This window comes from Apiospora kogelbergensis (genome assembly GCF_038363985.1).
Source record: "Apiospora kogelbergensis strain CBS 113332 chromosome Unknown utg000010l_segment0_segment0, whole genome shotgun sequence".
NCBI lineage: Eukaryota > Fungi > Ascomycota > Sordariomycetes > Amphisphaeriales > Apiosporaceae > Apiospora > Apiospora kogelbergensis.
The window spans coordinates 331,743-351,567 of record NW_027117427.1 but is presented as its reverse complement, the minus strand read 5'-3'; the positions used below and the strand labels follow the sequence as shown (position 1 = coordinate 351,567).

Here is a 19,825-nt window from a genome sequence, read left to right as displayed (position 1 = left end):
CATGGCTCCATGCTGGACTTCGCCGACGACATGCATTTCACCGCTGTAAGTAGAACCCTAGTAGCTGCCGAAATGATTCTATGGCTCTGCGGTTTGGGCTAGTTCGGCCCGTTCACGAGAAGTAGCAGAAATGCATCTGGTTGTTCTCCCAGGTAATCAAATAGTAGCATGCGCTCCTTGTACCCTGAAGTCTCAATGCAGCCCTTCTGGTTCGTACTTACCAGTATCATAACTCAGTTATTTGTACCTGTTTCCGATCATGCTACCCAAAACTACTTCCGGTCCTATTAGCTTCGTACCTCAAACTACAGTTGCCAAAAAGATACCGGTGCAGTACTGACGGTGTGACTTGGATGCAGTTCATCTTGCGAGGCTCGACTCGCGATCAGGAAATGCTTTTCCGTAGTCGGTTATCTCTCCTGCTCTGCGTCGTTAAGCGGCGGTAGGGCAGATGTAGACCTCAGGATGCAGAGCTGCTGATGGCGCCGCCGGTCCAAATGAGCAAAGCCAGCGAACAGCAGCGCCGATGTTGTTGTGTTGCGTTGGCCGCGGCGCACTTAGAGAGACCTGAAAGTGCCTCGCGTGAGCCAACAATTCCCACCGAGTATTATACAGAAAGTATACTGGGAGGTCGAACAACCATTCCGGTCCGCCCAAGTCTCCCATTGTACCCTTTTCGAAATGCGCCGATTCCGAATGGAACCATAATCAACTAGTAACATATAGTACTGTCTTTTTGCGGCGTAAGCTTGAAGAGTCTCACGGGCTGTTTTCGGTACTAAGTTTTGTTGGCCTAATTGTGATGAACGCCAGACAGACAGCTTGTGATGCAGCCCATCTTCTGGTGCGCAGGACAAAGCCTGATGTTTCCCCGCTCCGCTTGTACCATTCCGATAGAGATCGGTCGCCTCGGACCTGAATCATCCAGCAGCGTATTCTCCTTTCGCTGCATCCGTTGAGAGCTCGAAGATCCTCGCCCGCTATTTCCGTTCCTGACTTCGTAGTTGCCTGCAGACCTGTTGGTCCTACTGTTGGAGTGCAGCGTCGGAAGAGTAGCAATGGCGCACTAGCGCAATAGTGGGCAACATAAGCGCAGTCAACTCGCGACCCTGCGCCATTAGGGCCAACTGCACCTCCCCAGACCGCGCAAGGACTTTTCGTCAAAACGGCTGAAGAGAAGCTGAGCCCGAAATCCTTCCTGCCAACCGCTGTACGGGGCCCTACCAACAGTGGTCTGACCTTCAATCAGCGAGCTATCAGACGATGCCGCTCTGAGCCGGTACCCAATCGTGTAGTTTAGTCAGAAACCATCGACGCATACGAATTGACGCGCGCATAAGAAAGCCACATGATGCATCCCTAATGCGAAGCTAATGCGATCTGACTGCATCCCAAGGTTGCCCAGTTTGCCGTCCTGGCACCCGCAGCCCATCTTGGGCTATTGATTCGGGGTAGGGCAACGGAGTATGACCCGAAGACCACATGCAAAGAAAACAATTTAGTGGAAACAACCCAAAACCCCGTTTTTGATTGTATTAGCAAAGGACCAACTGTTACCAGGACAACTACAAGCGGAATGAACTAATCGTGCATTGCAGCATGGCATATGGTGCGAGCTACGTAAGACAGTGTGTACTATGTATGGGACGCTTTCCAACTAATTTCTGAAGAGCAGAAGCTGGCAAGGATTTTAGCAAGATGTAGCAGCAAGACATCACGAATCAATCGTATTACACTCGACAGTCTAGGTACGCTACGTCGAATGCCTAGAGATAGAAAGTACGAAATAGAATATTAGCACGGGAGACTCAGCGTACAGTGACCCCGTGCTACTCCGGGACTAAGTACCAGTAGGACCAGATGCATTTCGGCTACCCGTCGAACGCTGGCAATATATTGTGAAGACTGAATGAACTACAGTATGTAACTAGCTCAAACAAGGAAAAAAGACATTTGCCAAACACATGCGACCATCGGCTCTCATCCAGATTGTTAAGCGCTGAAACTAGCATATACATTCTTGGCCTCTATGAAGTCCTACCCGATTTGGGTTTAGACATGGTAGTGTTCAAAAGCTCGAGTAACACATGCTTTAATTCAGCACGTACCTTTGCTAGGTTAATTGTTGGGTGTACGTTTCACCGACGACCCCATATATAAGCTTACCTTGATGTGCACCGCATTGAAGTTCGTCCCTGACTGGATGAAGCCTTTCAAGCACCCCGCGCTCGTTGTTTAGCCAGCAGCAGCCTATAATCTTCGCAAACTCGACCCTTCAGCAAAGATGCCCGACTGCGACCGCGAAGACTCGCCTGAGACTGCAGCCCTGTTCGAGAACTATAGCCAAAGGCGTGTTCTCAAAGCGACGTACGAGGAGAAGAAGGATAGATTCGCAAAAGAAGCCGAAGCGCTTCAGGAAGAGAAGGATAGGATCGCCCAAGAGCTACGCAAGGTCGATACCAAGTACAACGCTCTACAGGCAAAACTCGCGCAACTCAGCGCGGGGTATGAAGCTGACAAGACTGGTTTGAGCCACTCTTTGCGACGTATGGTAAGTAAACGTTCCAGTATGAAGGTGAATCTGACGTTGACAACCACAAGCTTGGCGATATTGCCGTCACTCCAGGTTCGCCATCCTTACCGAATCCTTTACCAACGTCGAATGACACATTGATTGAAAATGTGCAGGTGGCATCATGCCAACTCAACTTGTTGCAGTCCAGCGTGGTAGAGGTGGATGCGCCAAGACCTACAAACAATCAGCCTGGTGCAACACGTACTGGTCGCGTAAGCAGACCCCGCGTCGTTACTCTTCCATTCCCGCGACAACCAGCCCGACTCGCCCTTCGCCCGATTCGTCTACGAAGAATACAAGGGCGGCTGCGAGAGGGTTATCATCCCAGCCTGGGCACCGAACCGTTACAAACGATACTCCACCTAACAACCGCGCGAAACGGGATCGACAATGTTACGAGGAAAGTCCTGGGGCCGCCTCTGGGCACGCACGGAAGAAGACAAAGACGGCGGCGGCGAGTGAAGAACCATACACCGTCGATTTTGATGAAGTGTTCCAGGATGGACTCGCACTGCACAAGCATATGATCATACAATACCCGCCAGAAAGCGATCGATGGTACTTGTTACGGTGTGACGATCACGGGCTGCATTTCAATCAAAACCCTCTCCATGGGGCTGCGAGACATATGCGGGCGGCAGAGCACCGGGGCCCCAAGAGACACCTAGACATCAACACTTTGAAGGATGCCGATTCGTGGTCTTTGGCCATCCAGACAATGGGACTCCGCGTATCAAATTGCGACGCGACGAAGGCCCAGCAGAACAACACAGCGTTTACCCAAGCGTTGGACGCTGGTTATAAACCCATCAAACCCGAGTCGAGCAAAACGCCCGCCCCATCCCAGATCATTTCTCAGCCACAGCCAGCGCCACGAGAACAAGAGGTGCTAGGCAATGCATCCAGGTTGAGTACTGAACCGGAGTGGTCTGAGGATAATGGCGGTGAACTTATTACACATCCTCTCGAGGGGAAGCCGTATCTTGGATACTGGCGTTCTGGCTCGCGCGGACAAGGTTGGCACGCACTCGTCGTACTACCGCTTGGGCGTTTCGATGCGATTGGGCTGCATGGCAGTCTTCTCGAGACAGAATTGGCAAAGTCCATACCCGCATGCTACGATCGCCAAAGCGCTACTGATCTCCAATGGGCCGAGGGATACCGTGATGGAGAACGTCTCGTTGCGAAGCGCAGGTTTCCGGTTATGTGGTTTCTTGACGACCAAACCTTCCCCCTGCGCAAGGATATGATGATGCCAACCCCAGCGTGGTACAACTGGCTGGCAGCTTCAGATCTTCGGCCATTCAGCCCTATTTGCGAAACTGAAGGGAGCAAGCTAGCTCGCGGTCATTACGGCGCACTTGAATATGCCAACCAACGCAAAAGACTCAAGGTGGCCGGGCCTCGATGTAACGTTGAATCCAATGACAGCCTGATGGCTTCCACGGGTTTGTGTACTACCCCTGACCCAAGCAATGTGTCGTACTGTCGCTGACGCCAAATTCGATGGGTAGGATTGTCCCCGGCACAGGGTTACATCAGCGTTGCCGGAAATGCTGCCGACGAAGAGCATGAAAACCAACACCTCGAGTCGGTTGATGACGGCACTAACACAAATCGCGGTCTTGTTGATGTATCCGATATTGACATTGAGGCTTCCAGAGACGGCAGTCAAAGCAAAGAAGTGGAGAGCCTTGAATTGGACTCGTATCGTACCCGTCGACCTAGCATAACCATACGCCCTATTGACATCTCCGACTTCCATTCCAGATATGGCGCCGGAGAAGAGGGCACACCGCACGACGGCACTGATGGTTGCACAGCCGACGAACCAACGAGAGCGACCCTTTCTGGCTACTTGATGCCGTGTGGTAGAAACAGTGACAGCTCCATTGGTACGGCCACTCCACACGCATAATCAACCAAAGGCCACATTGACACTAACCCTGTAGCTGCCACCAGCAAAAGAGCAAACAGTCGTAGCCCAGCATGCTATGATGTATTCCAACCATAGCTACCATGGACCCGAGCTCTTCAACGACACAAAAGGGATGAAACCATTGGACGCCAACTTGGGGAACCCAGAGGGCCCTCATGAAAGTGCAGAAGCTTCAGTCAGCACATCTCAGGAAACGCTGCCTCATGGCGTGCCATCAATCGCCGCGGCTCCCTCGATAGGAATCCATCATTCACCGGGCCTGGCGTCAGGCTTCGTAAAAAGTATGAAGGAATTGCGTTCGACTGGCGGTCCCCCAATCGATCCTATTGTATCCTCAAATGGAAGCACTGTCGCCTCTAATCATCGTGACCGCCCGGATGTGGACACTATGACTAACAGCGAATACCAGTGGTGCGCACCAAGGTCTCTCTTGGCGCACACTGCTGCGGCAGTGCTGCAGAGGGTGTCAGCTCAACCGGCACCATCTACCCTTCTCAACCCCAAGACGGGCCTCAGCTATGTACTCAATCGTGCCACTGTCTCAGCAAATGGAGGAGGGACAGCAGAAATGCAGCCGGGTGACTCTGAAACAACGGGGAATATGGCTACTGCATTGTCGCTTCTGGAACCGAATACCACCCTTCATATCCCCTTGATAGGCAACAGTTACCCTCACACGCCTAGAACACCTAGTATCACTTATCCGATGACCCCTCCCGTGAGTAGGGTCCCTCACCCACTTCGCCCAGGTAGTCCGCCTCAAGCTTATCCTCAGATGGCGAATGGTTTTAGTCTACCTCATCAAGCGCATGAATCTACTTTGAACGAGTCACCTCAGCCATCTATGTTCAGGTTCCACCCACAACCCATGGATCCAACCCCTGCTTTACGTTCTGATATCTTGAGCCCTCCGTCAGATAGAAGCAATATGTCCCAAGGTGGCATATTTTCTCCTGATACTCAGAGCCCGCTAATACCTCAGAACCAGTCTGCCCGTCAGGAAGATGAACAACCCATAAATATGATCAAATCACGTCGTTACGGTATCTTACCCACTGTGTCTCAGTCTGCAGTTCTTTTGAGTGCGACGACACCCAAGGCCACTGTCGTCCCGCAAAATGATGCATACGGCAAGTTCCCATGCCCACACTGTACCAACATTTACATTCACGCGAAGCATCTTAAGCGCCATCTGTTGCGCCGTAAGTATAAGCCCCCCCCCTCTCTCAACCCTTTATGCCAACGGGACGAAGCTGCTGACCACAGGGACAGACACCGGCGAGCGCCCTTACATGTGTATATTGTGTCGCAATACGTTTTCCCGGAGTGATATCCTCAAGAGACATTTTCTTAAGTGTTCCATCAAGAAAGGAAACCCCACTGGGGCAAGTCATTTGTCTCACCCAGGAGCTCACGTGAGGAATCATGGGGTCACTCAACAAAAGCCCCAGGAAGGTGGAACAGACCAGATGGTGGGCTGAACATTGCTTTTTCAACGACAAGAGAATTGAGCTGTTTTTTATGTCTTTTACTTAAGATACATTTCAATGGCGTTCGCTGTGATTGGTCCATAACCACAAGCCCATTCTTCAACAAATGTTGGTGACCGAACCACAATACATCCGACGTTGACGTGCAAGTGCTGGCCGGGCTACTGGTATTCTTGGTCTGAGCCAGAATGTGAGATGGCAATCGAATGCTTCGATCAAAATGTCACGAACTTTTGGGGTGTCTACGCGCGTTGCAGAGCCGAAGTTGATTGGGAAATAATGGCAGCACACAAGCCACGAGGGCGTTGTTTCTTGTCCAGCGGCAAGCACCACGGTGGTTATTTGTGGAATGATCATTCTAGGGTCAACAGCATCGTGGTGCACCAGAGACGGAGCCGCTGCAGGTGGGGTTGCTGCCAAACGCCAAGTTGGCGTCTCAAATCGCGCCGAGCAGACGCTACATGCACGACAAGCGGGAGAAAGACAAAACACGGAAGTCTGGGGAATCCCTACAGCGAAAGGTGCTGGCGCTTGGAGAGATGTGCAATGTGTTCAGCTTGACAATGTACTGGAATATTGTCCATGCCCGGATGGAAATGGCCATGTACGTTCCCGGCGGCCAGAAAATCCCCGATCTCGACCAGGTGGTAAGTGTATTCGCTCCTTGGGGCGTCCCGCGCTGACTGAGCATATAGGTTCAGAGCCTGCGCGGCCGCCAGGCTCGCGTGACACAACGGGCTCGAGTCTTCCGCACGTCGAGGCCAGTGCAGAAGCCATCTTTCAACGTAAGCCAGGCCAGAAATACGAGGCAAGGCTCGGCAGGCCGACTGCTGCGATCCCAGAGGCAACACAGTGAAGGAGCAGGCCATCCAAGCCCGCAACCCATGACAGCTTTGACGGGTTGCACGCCGTCGACGCAGGACAATATTGATGGATCCTCTGCCGTGCAACAGGGAGCGCAGACCACTCATCCGCCCCGCGATGGAGTTGCCGAAGGATCGGCGGCAGAATTGTCGATGGGATGCAATGAGCGTCTCGACTCTCCAATGTGCGATGCGGTGGCTGGTGACGCCAATGGCTTCGAAGTTGCAGGCGCAGCGATAGGAACTGGCATGGTAGCAACGGCCGGTGCCTCGCAGCCCACGGCACTGGAACCCGATCGGTGCCAGCCAGGCGGCGGGGAGGAGGGTATAAGCGACAGGAGTGCGGAGTCCTTCCCAAATCCTGCATCCGATGCGTCTGGCTTGAGCAATGGCGATACCATCGGCTCGCACCAGGAATTGGAGAGGCTGCACGACCAAGACGGGCACGCTGGGGATTCCTCGGCAGAGATGCCAAATATGTCCCCGATGATCCTAGCACAGGAAACGGATGCAGGCGGCGCCGCTGCAGAAGGACCTCGAGGCCCTCAGCCTCGATGTGGGAGTCCTTTCGTCGGTGATCCTGCTCGGGCAGCGTCTCTTGCTCGAAACTCCGCCCAAGGGCTGACCGTTGAACCAGGCAAGGGCCAGGGGCCGCACGAGGTCTCCATGGGTGTATGGGGGATACAAAGTCGGGCAAATACGAGACTGGATTACTTGATATTTTCCAGCAGCTCATTCACTTTGTGCAACAGTTCTTGGGCGTCGCCCGGCGTTCTTTGTTCTCAGTACAACACCCAGACTGGGCGTAGAGGGACCTACGGTGGCGGGGAGCTGAAGGGGCCTGAACCGAGGCTTTCCTCGTCGTCGAATAAGTTGGGAACGCCTGGAAAGGACAGTGGTTGTTGGCTCTGAGGCTGGAGCTGCGTTGCAGAAGGGGCGACGGTCTTGGGCGCAGTCGCAGGCGCAGGCGCGGGTGCAGTCGCGGGCGTGGTGGGCTCAGTAAATAGCAAGGGAACCTAACAACAACAGGGCAGTTACATCAATTCACAAGCCTCGCAAATCGTTTACGAGAAACAAGATTGATAGATAGAATGTGCACTTTCGCCTATGCTATCTTTATGGCAATACCACTCGCAAGGCAGGAGGCAAGCTGCCCACGTAAATCAAAGGCGAAACTTGCTCCGTTACTAGGTAGAAAAGTCATAACAGTCACAGGAGATCAAGGGGACCCTAAGGCATAGGAAAAACAGTAGTTCGGCCTATACTGTAAAGTCAGAGAAACCAAGTGGGCGGGCAGGAACCATCGCCATGACGGTGCTGTAGCGGTCAATTGAAGATCGTCTCGAGCGAGCAAAATGACATTCATATACCTTCCGTCCAAGGCCAATATTCCATCCATTTAGCGAGCTCTCGTCTTGTACTCCCTAGCCTACTTGATGTTTTGGTCAATCACTTGGTTCGTCTGCCCCCAATGAACGAGGACGAGGACGTGTCAGTACTAGGTGTGGGATTTGACGTGAGCTTCACACCTGGTCCATAGCGTTCCCGATACTCTGAACTTCGGTGTTTCTCCACCACTTCCTCGTGAACGACTGGTGTGCTCGTCCGAGAGGGAGTGGTATTCCCAGCGGCGAGGCTGTATAGCTGAGTTATGTCCGTCGATATATGTTGAAGCGAGACATCACTGAGATGTCCTCCCACCTGTTTGGGTCGCAAGCCGAATCCGCGGTTCTTGCCATGCAACACATTACCGTCGGTGGAAACCATGTATTGGATCGCATCATCCCCCGTAGCATAGTTCTCTATGTTACTGATGTTTTCCCTAAGGGCATCATCCATCATAGAGCAGGAATCTATGCAGTGGCGGACAGTGGTCCACTCTTCACGTAGACGAGTAAAGTCCGTGGCTGCTTGACTTGGATCTCCTGCTATGCTGGACTTGGCCATGCATTCATCCACTGCGCTCAGCATGTTCTTTTCCAGCATTTTAACTGTCACTCGGAGGGTGTCTTTGCATTGCTGCAAGCCGTCGCTAGTAATCTTCCCTGATGAAGATACTTGATTCGCTGGGTGCCCGAGCTGAATTCGATCGATGTGATCAGATAACTGTGAACAGAGCGCAAGGCACTGCTGCGTGCTTAGACGCTCCTTCTTCATTAACTGCACTTCTGCTGTATCCAAATCCGACTCCGTCACCGTCTGCGAAACGATCGACTCGAGTTTATCGTCGATAGTACATAGATGATCTTGGAGATCGTCAGTCGTGGTCTTAATGATGTTCCGATAGTGTTCAAGTTTCTCAATCGTGACACTAGTTTTGCGACTGTCAACAGCGGGAGGGGTTAGAATTTATAGGCGGACTTGGACATGACGAGCTTACAGGTTCGCGATGTTGAGAGCAATGCTGATGGTGGATTTGTAGCCGCCCAGCATCTGTCTAAACTCGTCGATATCATCTCCCATGTACCGTAACTTCATCCAATCTCTGAAGCTTGTCCGATCATTGCCGGATCGCGATGAGCAACTCTTCAGCTCAGCTTCAAACTGTCTGCATGCGCTGTCGCACTGCCGCAGTGGTATGGCGAGGAAAGAAAGATCTATGTCTGTGGCAGTTGTCTCCGTCAATAGGCGTAGAACATCGCTTAGGGCATCAAGCTCCTCGATGAGCTCGCGGACGCGCTTCGGGTGATGTTGGTAATCTCTAATTGTAGTTGAGAGTGCGACGCTGGACTTCAGTGCAAAGGTCGCCAGACCCAGCAAACCGGAGGCTATTCCTATCGCTTCTGCCATTTAATCAGACAGAGGTCGACATTATTGGATAGAGCTTAGCGTCATCAGCGTCGAGGTTTGAAACCTTCGAGTTTTGGTAATTCAGCGATTTGTCGCCTGGTCGCAGATCATGAGCAGCCGAATGGACGCTTGCACCGGATACAAATTGGGCGTCCCAGATGCGGGGTCGTTTAGTGTCTCCTTTTCCCCCTCGTACAATGGGCGATACAATAAACCTGTCCACGAATAGCTCTGGCCAAGGACGTCCATACGTCCATACAGTGTACAATAAATTTCTAGTTTATGATAGCGAGAGCGCCAATAGCTTGAGAGAGTACATGTGCGCTGACAAGAAGCCGTTCGAAAAATGAATGCTCAAGTCTCAGCGATGACAGTACAGTGATTGCAGGGCTGATCAGTCTTTTTACTGTTGCGGACAATGGTAGCGCTACTTTAAGGGCCAGTCTAGTGTCATGCCGAGTACAAAATCTTTTTACAGAGTCAAGCGTGTCAGCGTTAATAGCAGCGAACGAATACTGCACCAAATCAAGATAATATACGGTACATTAGGTAGCAGGATCAAATGAGCATGTAGATATAAGCAGTCCCCATTAGGCCAGTATCCCAATGATACTCGCAGGTAGATGTCATCGTGGAGATCCTGTGAGGATCATGCAGAGATACTACACCACGCGACGCGCTACACGCCTTTGCCGCAGAATATGACACTTGATGGATGCGCTACAGAGCAGTTTATGGAAACACCAACGACTTCCATAGGACATGACCCAATAAGCTGCAGAATTAGTGGATTACTACACTCTATTTTCGTTGGCGGCGGGCAAGCCTATACCCCCACTCCGAGGCGGAGTTTTTAAGTCTTGTACTCCGACCAAACGAATTGCTTTGAAGGGCAAGTCATCTCACCTCCATAGAAACCCGCATTGGGAGTTCATCACAGCTATTCGACTCCGGAACACGTCATCCACTCCGTCCATAGGTTTTTTTGGGCTCTGCTTCAATTCGCCGCACGAAGTTTACCGGAGGGAGATCACTAACTCATTTTGATTGTGTCGTAATTTTCGTGCGGCCATTCCCAATCCCACGAGTCCCAACACCCATTCACACACGCATAGGAAACGTGTGCATACCATGAGCGGGACCGGTCAAGCGCGGCAACAGCCCGGGAATGCCTGCGACGGTAAGGCTGCCGCGTACGTAGATTCTGTATCCCAGAGAAGAAAGGCTTTGTTTCGATTTCTATTCATATCAGGAGCTCAACATACTGCAAGAGCACAGACTATTCATATGTCATCCCTGCCACATAAGGCGGGGCTGACACTTCGACCAACCTCCTCTGCTGCCTTACAATGCCCAGTCCAATCCAATGCTAGCTGGAGAAAATTGGGCACATGAAGCCAGAGGCCTCTCCGTTCCATTGGTGTACATACACCTAAGGTTCTTCGCTAAGAGAATCAGTATTCAGGGCGCCGTAGGCGGCTCAGTCAGCATTGCTAAAACTAGCATTACTACCAGCATCTGGTTCGTACCGTGTTCGGTAGATGATACATACATCCACTAACTTCTCAACTTGCTTGGAAGTCCTCGACCTCGTTTGTTACCGTAGATAACTCACTGGAATTTGTTCCCTCAACGTTCGGAATTCAAACCAATTCAAACATGAAGCGTTTGGCTCAGGGCACTATATCGAAAGGATTCTCCTGCGGAACACTTGTTGATCGACTGGCGCTGAGTAAAAAGACGACAAGGAATGAGGGGCAATTGTAGTGCAAGCCGACGTATTGCATTAAAAAGCGGGGATCGGTGCCATCGACGCTCCGGTTCCCCTCCTGCGACTCCTGCTTGAATGTCTTTTGGTACAGGGTTCTATCCATTAACGTGTTAATTCTACGATACTGACCATAAGTGCCATAAGTGATTCTATGTAGGCAGCATTATGGACGGTCTCGTGTTGTGAGTAGTGAACGGAAGGTCTACTATTGTTTCTAGAGTAAGCTTGAAGCTGAGCCAATGGCTGATCCGCTCAGTGTTAGCTCCGCACTGCTAGCCATTGCATGGACAATGCAAGAACACAGACTTGCTCGACGCCTCCTGAGGTTTGGCTCAGGACAATTGGCTTGGAGATGTGGACAACATAATTGCATTCAAGTAGATGGGGGTGCTTCTACCCCGGCATCGCATGATTTCAGCACGGTACATGACCAGCAATTATCAAAGGAGTGGAGAGACTTGATCGAGGAATACACCTCGCGTTCCATCTCGAAGTGGGAAGACCGGCTCCCTGCCATTTCAGCTGTAGCGGATGAATTGTGGCTGAAACTTGGTTACCAATTGGGTGATTATGCTGCCGGATTATGGAAGCCAATGTTGCCCCGAATGCTACTCTGGTATATCTCGCCAGACGGAAAAGAGCATACATGTGCCTCACAGCCAACAGCAGACCATACGTACCCCACTTGGTCGTGGCAGTTAGCACCCAAAGGGATAAGTCACGGGGATTTCTTTAACGAGCCGCTAACGGATTCAGGAAGTTTATGTATAGAGGAATGCCATGTATCTCTTAAGTCAGAGGGTGCACCATTTGGTATGGTGACGGAAGGATACCTGGTAGTTAAAGGGTCTATAGGGCATGTGCTTTGGGCAGGCGCTTCGTTTATGTGGAAAGAACTAGGGGGATTTGGACCAGATCGTAGATATGGACGTGAAGTGGGATTTCGAGATAAAGTTGCTGGGTGGCCAGCCACTGTACTGTTTGGAAGTGGTGGAGCTGATTCCAGGGCATTCACAAGGGCTCATTCTCGAAAAGGTTTTGGAAATGACTTTCCGCCGAGTCGGCTACTACAAGTCAGTTCCAGGTCCAGCCTTTTCAAGAACCGAAATAAATCGGTGGCTTAGGGCACATGGTGTGCAAAAGATCAAATTGATCTAGCGACCTACCGACGGACGAGCTAGAGGGAAAGGAATAGAAAAATCCCATCGTTGGTCGTCCTGCAGTCGGACGCTATCGCCGACCTGGCTATACCGGGTCTACCCTCGGTGACGATGCTGCTCCCGAGCAAGACGGTGGCGATCCCCGACTCCATGCGGGGCAAGGGCGGCCCGCGATCGCGCGGCAAGCCGGGCTTCCGGTGGGTGACGCACCGCACGAGGCCGCTGTGCACGCCCGCCTTCGCCATGACGGACCAGAAGAGCCAGGGGAAGCAGTTCGCAAACGTGCTCCTCAACCTGAAGGGGAGCAAGCCCGAAACCGGACAGGGCGAGGGGACACGGTCAAGCTTCATGAGCCTGTACGTACAGCTCTCGCAGGCGACGCGGTGGGAGGGCATCTACCTGTTCCAGGAGCCGGCGCAGTTGGACTTTATAGAGCCGAAGAACGTGCTGGACAGTGACATGCGGGAGGCGGTAGCACGGCTGGAGAGGCAGGGGCGCGAGACGAGCGCGCGCTTCCGACGAGAGCACGGGCAGAGGAGCTGGTTCGCGGCGTGGGACGCAACAGAGGAAGCTTCGGCGGCAGGAGAGGCGGGCGAGGACACAACGCTCTGGTAGCGGCGAACCACGCCACGGCCTGCAGCCAGGGGCGCTTAGCTCCGTAATAAATAGCGAAGAACCTCGTCGCGGCTAAACTCCTCATACCGCGGGGCGACCCCCGGCGCCGCCGTATTAACTACCGTGCTATAGGTCAGAGTGGTCGTAGTCCCCGTGCCAGCTTTGCCGTTTTGGTCGCTGCCAGCGGTCCTAGCCTCTCCGTCCGCTTCTCCCCCGCGGCTGGCGGCGGCATCGTAGGCACCACCGGCGGTAGCAGGGCCCGGCCCGGCACGGCCCGCAGGCGGTCTACAGACAGCCTTATGGGCCGGCCAGTCCTGCCTCTGGTGGGCCTTGCCACAGTAGGCGACGCCGCGACAGCGGCCGCACCCCCGGCTGCCTGCGGCGGTGCCGCACACCCCGGACGAAAGCGACGAGGCGGCCGAGTCCGGAGCCATACCATCTCACGATCCGAACGGTCTCCAGCTGATACGGTACTTTGTCCAACCTTGGCTGAGGGGCGGATGCCGTCGGGGATCGCTAGCAGAGATGCGCCCCTAGCGGTGATCACTTTACCAAAAGACTCCTGAAGTCTAATTACCCCGCAAAGAGGTCCGCTCCAAGGAAGAAGGTTGGTGGTGATGTTTTCGGCGGTGCACATTATCGTGGGGTCTTGTGGTTGAGAAAGTGAAGAAAGAAAGGAAAGAAGGATTCTATCTGATGAAGGGTAGACGGATTTATATGGTTTCTGGATGTGCCGGGCAGGTCCATCATTGAGTGCTACCGAGGACTGCGGGAATTCACATCCGATTGTGAGGCGGTTTCCTGTTGGTCGACTTAGAGGCCTGCTTCTGGTCGTAACCATCCATCGTCTTTCTCCCATGGAGGCCTCCCTCGATATCTTGTATCGTACACTGGACGACGTGACTTGACCAGGACCGTATTATTGTTGGCCTATGACCTAAACTGTTATCGCTGTGGGTGTCAAGATCAGTGCCGTTCATTTCTTATGAGGCCGAAATATAAGGTGAGATAAAGCGGGTCTGAGGGCTGCTATCTACCATGCATGCCTCAGCCATCCGAAAGAGGAGACAAATTTCTTGAACACACGTTAGCTCGTAGAATGTGGCAGCGTTGGTGATGCTGTGCTCGTACACGGTCGACTCCCAACGCTGTCGCACGAAGCCATGACGTGCTGGCGGTGCGTAGGTAGCTTTCCCCTTCTACACCTACTGTGCAGGTATGGCGTAGTGTACGCTTGACGCCAAGTTGACTTCCGGCAGAAAAATAGCAGTCGTTCGTCATACCTCGTCGTCTCGAACTGGGCAGAGTCGCCACGACCGACTGCAGCAAGGTAGATACGATTTCCCACCTATCAGTGTGCTTCCAGGCACCATCACCAACCCCTAGCGCGTGCCTCGACCTAGAGCGGTCCGGATCTTCGTAAGTCTGGCCCAATACAAGTACGGAAGCCCGAAGCTCTCATCGGCTCTGCTACGCCCTTCCTGCCTCCCACCTATCCAACACTACCCAGCTGCAAATAGCTCGCAGCCGCGATGAGCCCTCTCTACGACTTGCGCTTTGTTCCTTCCGGCCTGAGTGTACTGGCCACGCTTCTCCGCACGTTCGGCGTCTTGTCTACACAGAGGCGAGCCAAACAACCGCTGAAGGCCTGCCAGCTGCTCTGTGTGAAGTTCCGCCTCGAGCTGTTGTTGCTTTCGGTCGGTCAGATCGTCCTGTCCCTCACGGTCGTCATCCTTTTTGCTACGCTTACAGTTGCCGTCGATACCAGATCTGGACCGTGTATCTGCTTGGTTCCATCGTAGCAGTCAGCATGACGAGTCTGGTACATGAGCCGAATGCTAGAGAGAACCACCAATACTAACGCTTCTAGTGGCTCTGGATGAGCAGTGTCTGGCCGTCGTCATGTGGACCCTTCTATCTGCTCCGGCTCGCTGTGGGTTTGCCGATGACTTTGGGGTCCTTCATTGGGGGCGTCATCATCGCAGGTGCCCATGCCCACCGCGGGAGCACCATTCTTCTGGTGGCCGCCGCCGCATTCCGCGTATGGATGGCATGTGAATGGGCGATGGTTTCTCAGCAAAAGCATCGAGCAAAAGGCTTTGCCCTCATGGAGGTGCCTCATGCAGCCTCCATGCGCCATGATCCAGTTAAGGTTAGGTAAAGCTATGTTTGCTTCCGATTGTTTGCTGCGATGGCGCCAGCAGGCTGCCTTGGTACACCTGTTTACTTCAAGGTGCACATGCATGGCTCATTATCTGACGGGGTACTAGGCACACAGTTGCTTGCATGTGCATGCACAGACGGAAAAAGCGCAGCGAAGCTGTATGAGGCCCGTATGGAAATCGTATTATAGATTATGGAGTGACGGGAGAAGTGAGCTTGTGGGATCCATCAGATCCACGTATCTCTGACTTCTCCTAGGATCCGGAAAGTACGCACATAAAAAGCAGACTAAAGATATAGAACAATTGGAGATCGCAGCAGCAGTCGAGTCCCCCAGGGTTGACTGGCAGTGTGAGCTGCGGAGCTGAGTGGTTGTGTGTGACCACCACGGCCTGTCTTTCCTGGTCCTTGAAGATGTCGTCTAACGCACGCATTATTCTTCAGGCAGGTTGTTATGTCGATCGATGCGAACTTCTCCGTCATTACTATACACTATGGGCAGCAATTATCAAAAGGCACTTCTTATGTCCCTTCCTCTTGATACGACAACCAACAATTTTTCTGTTGCAAAATTCTCGTGAGCGCGCTGTGTAGGAGTTAGATTCATATAATTGCATGAACTGGAGTGCGGCGCTTACCTCCTCAATATACCAAACTTAGCAGCGATGTCCGTTTGCCTACACATTGGATTATCTTCAATGTATTGGCATACACTCCTTTTCTCACTCGGGGTTGTCCATCCCCGCTTTTGGGGTTTCTTATAGCTCGGTGTAGATATTCGTTCCATAACGGCGCTCTGCCCACCTCCGTCTGAGATGAGTCCGTCCCGCGGCGTGATCCCCAAGTGCTCGAAAGGCCTGGGTAGCTTGTTCTCCATATCTTCCATGCAGTATGAGACCAAGGAGTGTTGAATGCCTCTATGATTCACTTTCAATACCCTCTTGATCAAGCCACCCTTCTTGGTATCACCACAGCCAGCTTGCTCCACTGATTCGCGGTAAATTCCGAACTTGTTGCGATTGTAGGGTTGAAGAACCTTGTGCCAAGACAACCCGTCTCTCCATTGGTATATTTTACTGGAATTATCTTGGTAGACAAAGACGTTGCCGCTGCGTATCAGGTCAGGCAGCTCATCCTTGCGTGCGTTTCGAGAGACGGCGGCTTTCGTGCCATTCAAGCAACCCTCAAAAGGACCAAAGCGTCCATCACCGAACCAATGAAACCCACAAATGTCGGCTTGGGTGTTAGGTCACTCCCAATCGGGACAGCTTGCTCTGGTTGGTACCCCAAGGGATCATCTTCTCCGTCAGCGTTACCAAAGTCATGCAGCAAAAAGGTCTGCTGACAGGGTTCGCTGATAGTACCCCAAGGTTGGTCTAGCGCGAGATCGATGGTGGGAGCGACTGGAGCAGGCTGTTGGTCTTTGGGGATGGTAAAATGAGACGCCGGTGGGCTCTGGGCATAGGCTGAAATGGGGATAATGCCACTAGCAGGTAGAGGACAGAAGTCGCGAGAACACTATCATGATAGCGCACTGGTTGATGAGCATAGCATAGCCACCCCCTACCCGCCGCTAGTTGTCCAACAGGCATACCTTTCCTTATACAGGGTGGAAATAGGCTTCTATATACACTTATGGATCACATAATATCTTGAGTCAGCAGATGGAGCCATCTCTAATTCTTCTTGCTTAAGGTAGCCGATAATGGCGTCCGCTTGCATTGGTGCATCACTGCAAACCGACTCTTCAACAAATGTTGGTAACCGAACCAAAATGCACATGACGTGGACGTGGATTGTATATCTATACGCCTCATTACAAGTTCCGCCGCCTGACGTCTCTCAATTGACAGCTGTGGTTTCTCGGTCAGCATCTGCTTCCGCTGTCAAACTCGCGAGCCACTTTAACAGACGCACGCGCTGGTTGTTCGCTAACTAAACATCGTGTCGACTGGCCGAGCCACTTATTTTCACTTTGTGCGGGTTGCCCATACGTGAGGATTAGTTGGCCATAAATGCACGCGGCTGGGTGGCCATCGTGCTAAATGTGGAAGGTGCGCGTTGGTTAATCCCCTGATTGAATCAAAGAGCACGTACGCTGTCAGCTCATGGTCTGCATGGCTTAGCCTATCGTTGGTTCCATGGTTCACACGGCAGCTTTCGCGCAACTTCCTTTCAGCCGCTGCCCACTACTGTTTTATCAACAAGCTATATATTGTCTCGCCTCCGGTGAGCACACTGGATGCTGCTCGAAAGGGCAATAGGACGAAGCAGCAGACCTTCTCGTGGTGTCCGGCGTCAGTAGCTGCGATGGGTGCACGTCGCGCGGTGGTGGTTTGGCTGTTGCGCAGAGTTTTCAGCAACTGCGGGGTACCCCACCAACGCGCTCAGACACATCGTGAGCGAAGCCAACAAGCTGCAAGAGGGATACTGGCGTAAGAAAACCATCCGACTCGGAGCCGTTTTGGCGACTGAGACAGGACACCCTCGAACCAGTCTGGCTCTGGGAAGGCGCGGCGTGAGGTGGCCCAAAGGGGTTGAAGCGCTGGCGCCTCGAGGGCTCAGGAGAAGCCTACGTGCTCTGTTCCGATGTAATGGAAGTTGTTAAGACCGAAGGGAGCAGGTGGTTGCCGGATCTGTTAAGCGAGTTGCCACAGAGAGACCGAACCACCCGCGTATACGTTGGACGCGCGCGCGAGGAGCAAAGCCCGCTACCGGCGATACGTCCCGGAGGACACAGCGCACCGCATCTAAACATCATATGGCAGAAGCTGGTTTGGTTAGTAGATAGAGTGCGGGTGATCATGCCGGCGTGGTGGTCACTCTGCGTCTCTATTCTGCAAGACATGGTCGGCCGTGTACCGGAGACGGTACATGGTAACGGGAAGCCGGACCTGGGGTCGTGCCCAGGGTTGCCGGTGGGCCGTGGTGCTGTGATATGACTAGAGGGCAGTTTGAGGAGTGGTCCCTACTCGCACTAGGGCCGGCGCTTGCGGGCGCCGTGGTGTCGCCGCTGCTCCAAGACAACACTGAGACCTGCGGAGATATCGCAGTAGCCGGAGAGGACGGATGCGCATGTCGGTCGGCTTACGAGACGGGGGGGCTTACTGCCCGTTGCGGCCGGCTTAAGGTGCAAACTCGGAAAGCATGACCGCATGGCTCGTACCAGATACGGGGCGGCACCGTTGCAGCCTTTTGGCCGGGGCTGCTGCACTCCTGTGGGAAGGTCTCCGAATGGAGCATAAGGCTTACGGGGTCATGGCATCGCCATGGCTGACCGGGTGGCTTCCCGAAAGGAGTGGGTTTTCCGGGCCATTTCATGGCCGAATTCGGCCTTAGCAGTCTGCTCCCGCGGGGCACGAAAACGTGGAGTGGCGGAGCCTACAGCACGACCATCGACCTCGTCCTAGCATCGGAGGAGATGAAAGATTCTCTAGTCAAGTGCAAGGTGCTCGAGACGGAACATGGGTCGGACCACAGGACCATCGAGACGGTCTTCGAGACGACCACACCAGTGCCTGCGGGCCAAGAACGACTTCTCTTTAAGAACGCCCCATGGAAGGACATCAACACCCGGATCGCAGCGGCATTGGCTACGACGCCCACGGGCGGCACGGTCCAACAACAGACTGACCGGCTGATGGGAGTCGTCCTGGAAGCAGTGCACGCACTGACCCCCAAAGCCAAGCCATCGCCGTACGCGAAACGATGGTGGACAACGGACCTAACACAACTCCGGCGCATTCACACGTACTGGAGAAACCGAGCCCGGGCCGAGAGGAGGGCAGGATGCACCAGGAGCGACCTAGATCTAACGGCGAAAGGTGCCGCAAAACAGTACCGCGATGCCATCCGGCAGCAAAAGAAGAAGCACTGGAACGAGTTCCTCGCCGACAACGACAACATCTGGAAGGCAGCAAAATACCTCAAAGCGGGCGACGACACGGCATTTGGAAAAGTCCCCCAACTCGTGCGGGCAGATGGGACGAGCACCTCCAACCATACGGAGCAGGCGGAAGAACTACTTGCCAAGTTCTTTCCTCCGCTTCCGGGCGAGATTGCCGACGAAGGGGACCGCCCGCAGAGGGCGCCCATCGAGATGCGCGCTATCACGATGGAAGAGATAGAACGACAGCTGTTCGCAGCCAAGTCCTGGAAAGCACCCGGGGAGGACGGCCTGCCGGTAGCTGTCTGGAAGGAAGTGTGGCCGGTGGTCAAGCAACGGGTGTTAACGCTGTTTCGTACGTCGTTGGAGGAAGGAAAGCTACCAACCCAATGGCGCCATGCGAAGATCATACCGCTCAAAAAGCCGGGCAAAGAAGACTATACTATAGCGAAAGCCTGGCGCCCGATCTCGCTGCTATCAACACTCGGGAAGGTGATGGAGTCAGTCATTGCGGAGAGGATCTCGTACCTAGTCGAGACGTTTGGGCTCCTCCCAACGAACCACTTCGGCGCC

General features: G+C 53.3%; 5 protein-coding genes across 5 annotated transcripts; 3 read left to right on the top strand and 2 right to left on the bottom strand.

Annotated features, from left to right (window-relative positions):
- Positions 1–1,833: 1,833 nt before the first annotated feature.
- Positions 1,834–5,715, top strand: PG998_014254 (uncharacterized protein; the record flags this gene model as incomplete). The annotated part of the gene is made up of 5 exons (XM_066881070.1): positions 1,834–2,551; positions 2,602–2,626; positions 2,689–4,023; positions 4,090–4,470; positions 4,538–5,715. Coding segments are annotated over exons 1-5 (3,186 nt in total), but the record flags the coding sequence as incomplete, so codon positions are not given.
- Positions 5,716–6,465: 750 nt separating this feature from the next.
- PG998_014253 (C2H2 finger domain-containing protein) lies at positions 6,466–7,676 on the top strand (the record flags this gene model as incomplete). Its single annotated transcript, XM_066881069.1, has 4 exons — positions 6,466–6,651; positions 6,700–6,789; positions 6,847–7,539; positions 7,620–7,676. 4 exons carry the CDS (start codon positions 6,466–6,468, stop codon positions 7,674–7,676), a joined length of 1,026 nt encoding a protein of 341 aa, XP_066723921.1.
- Positions 7,677–8,316: 640 nt separating this feature from the next.
- PG998_014252 (uncharacterized protein) lies at positions 8,317–9,657 on the bottom strand (the record flags this gene model as incomplete). The annotated part of the gene is made up of 2 exons (XM_066881068.1): positions 8,317–9,190; positions 9,248–9,657. The coding sequence occupies 2 exons, from the start codon at positions 9,655–9,657 to the stop codon at positions 8,317–8,319; spliced, it is 1,284 nt and encodes a 427-aa protein (XP_066723920.1).
- A 3,042-nt stretch (positions 9,658–12,699) lies between these two features.
- PG998_014251 (uncharacterized protein) lies at positions 12,700–13,203 on the top strand (the record flags this gene model as incomplete). Its single annotated transcript, XM_066881067.1, has 1 exon — positions 12,700–13,203. The coding sequence occupies one exon, from the start codon at positions 12,700–12,702 to the stop codon at positions 13,201–13,203; it is 504 nt and encodes a 167-aa protein (XP_066723919.1).
- Positions 13,204–13,238: 35 nt separating this feature from the next.
- Positions 13,239–13,637, bottom strand: PG998_014250 (uncharacterized protein; the record flags this gene model as incomplete). Its single annotated transcript, XM_066881066.1, has 1 exon — positions 13,239–13,637. One exon carries the CDS (start codon positions 13,635–13,637, stop codon positions 13,239–13,241), a length of 399 nt encoding a protein of 132 aa, XP_066723918.1.
- Between the last annotated feature and the right edge of the window lie 6,188 nt (positions 13,638–19,825).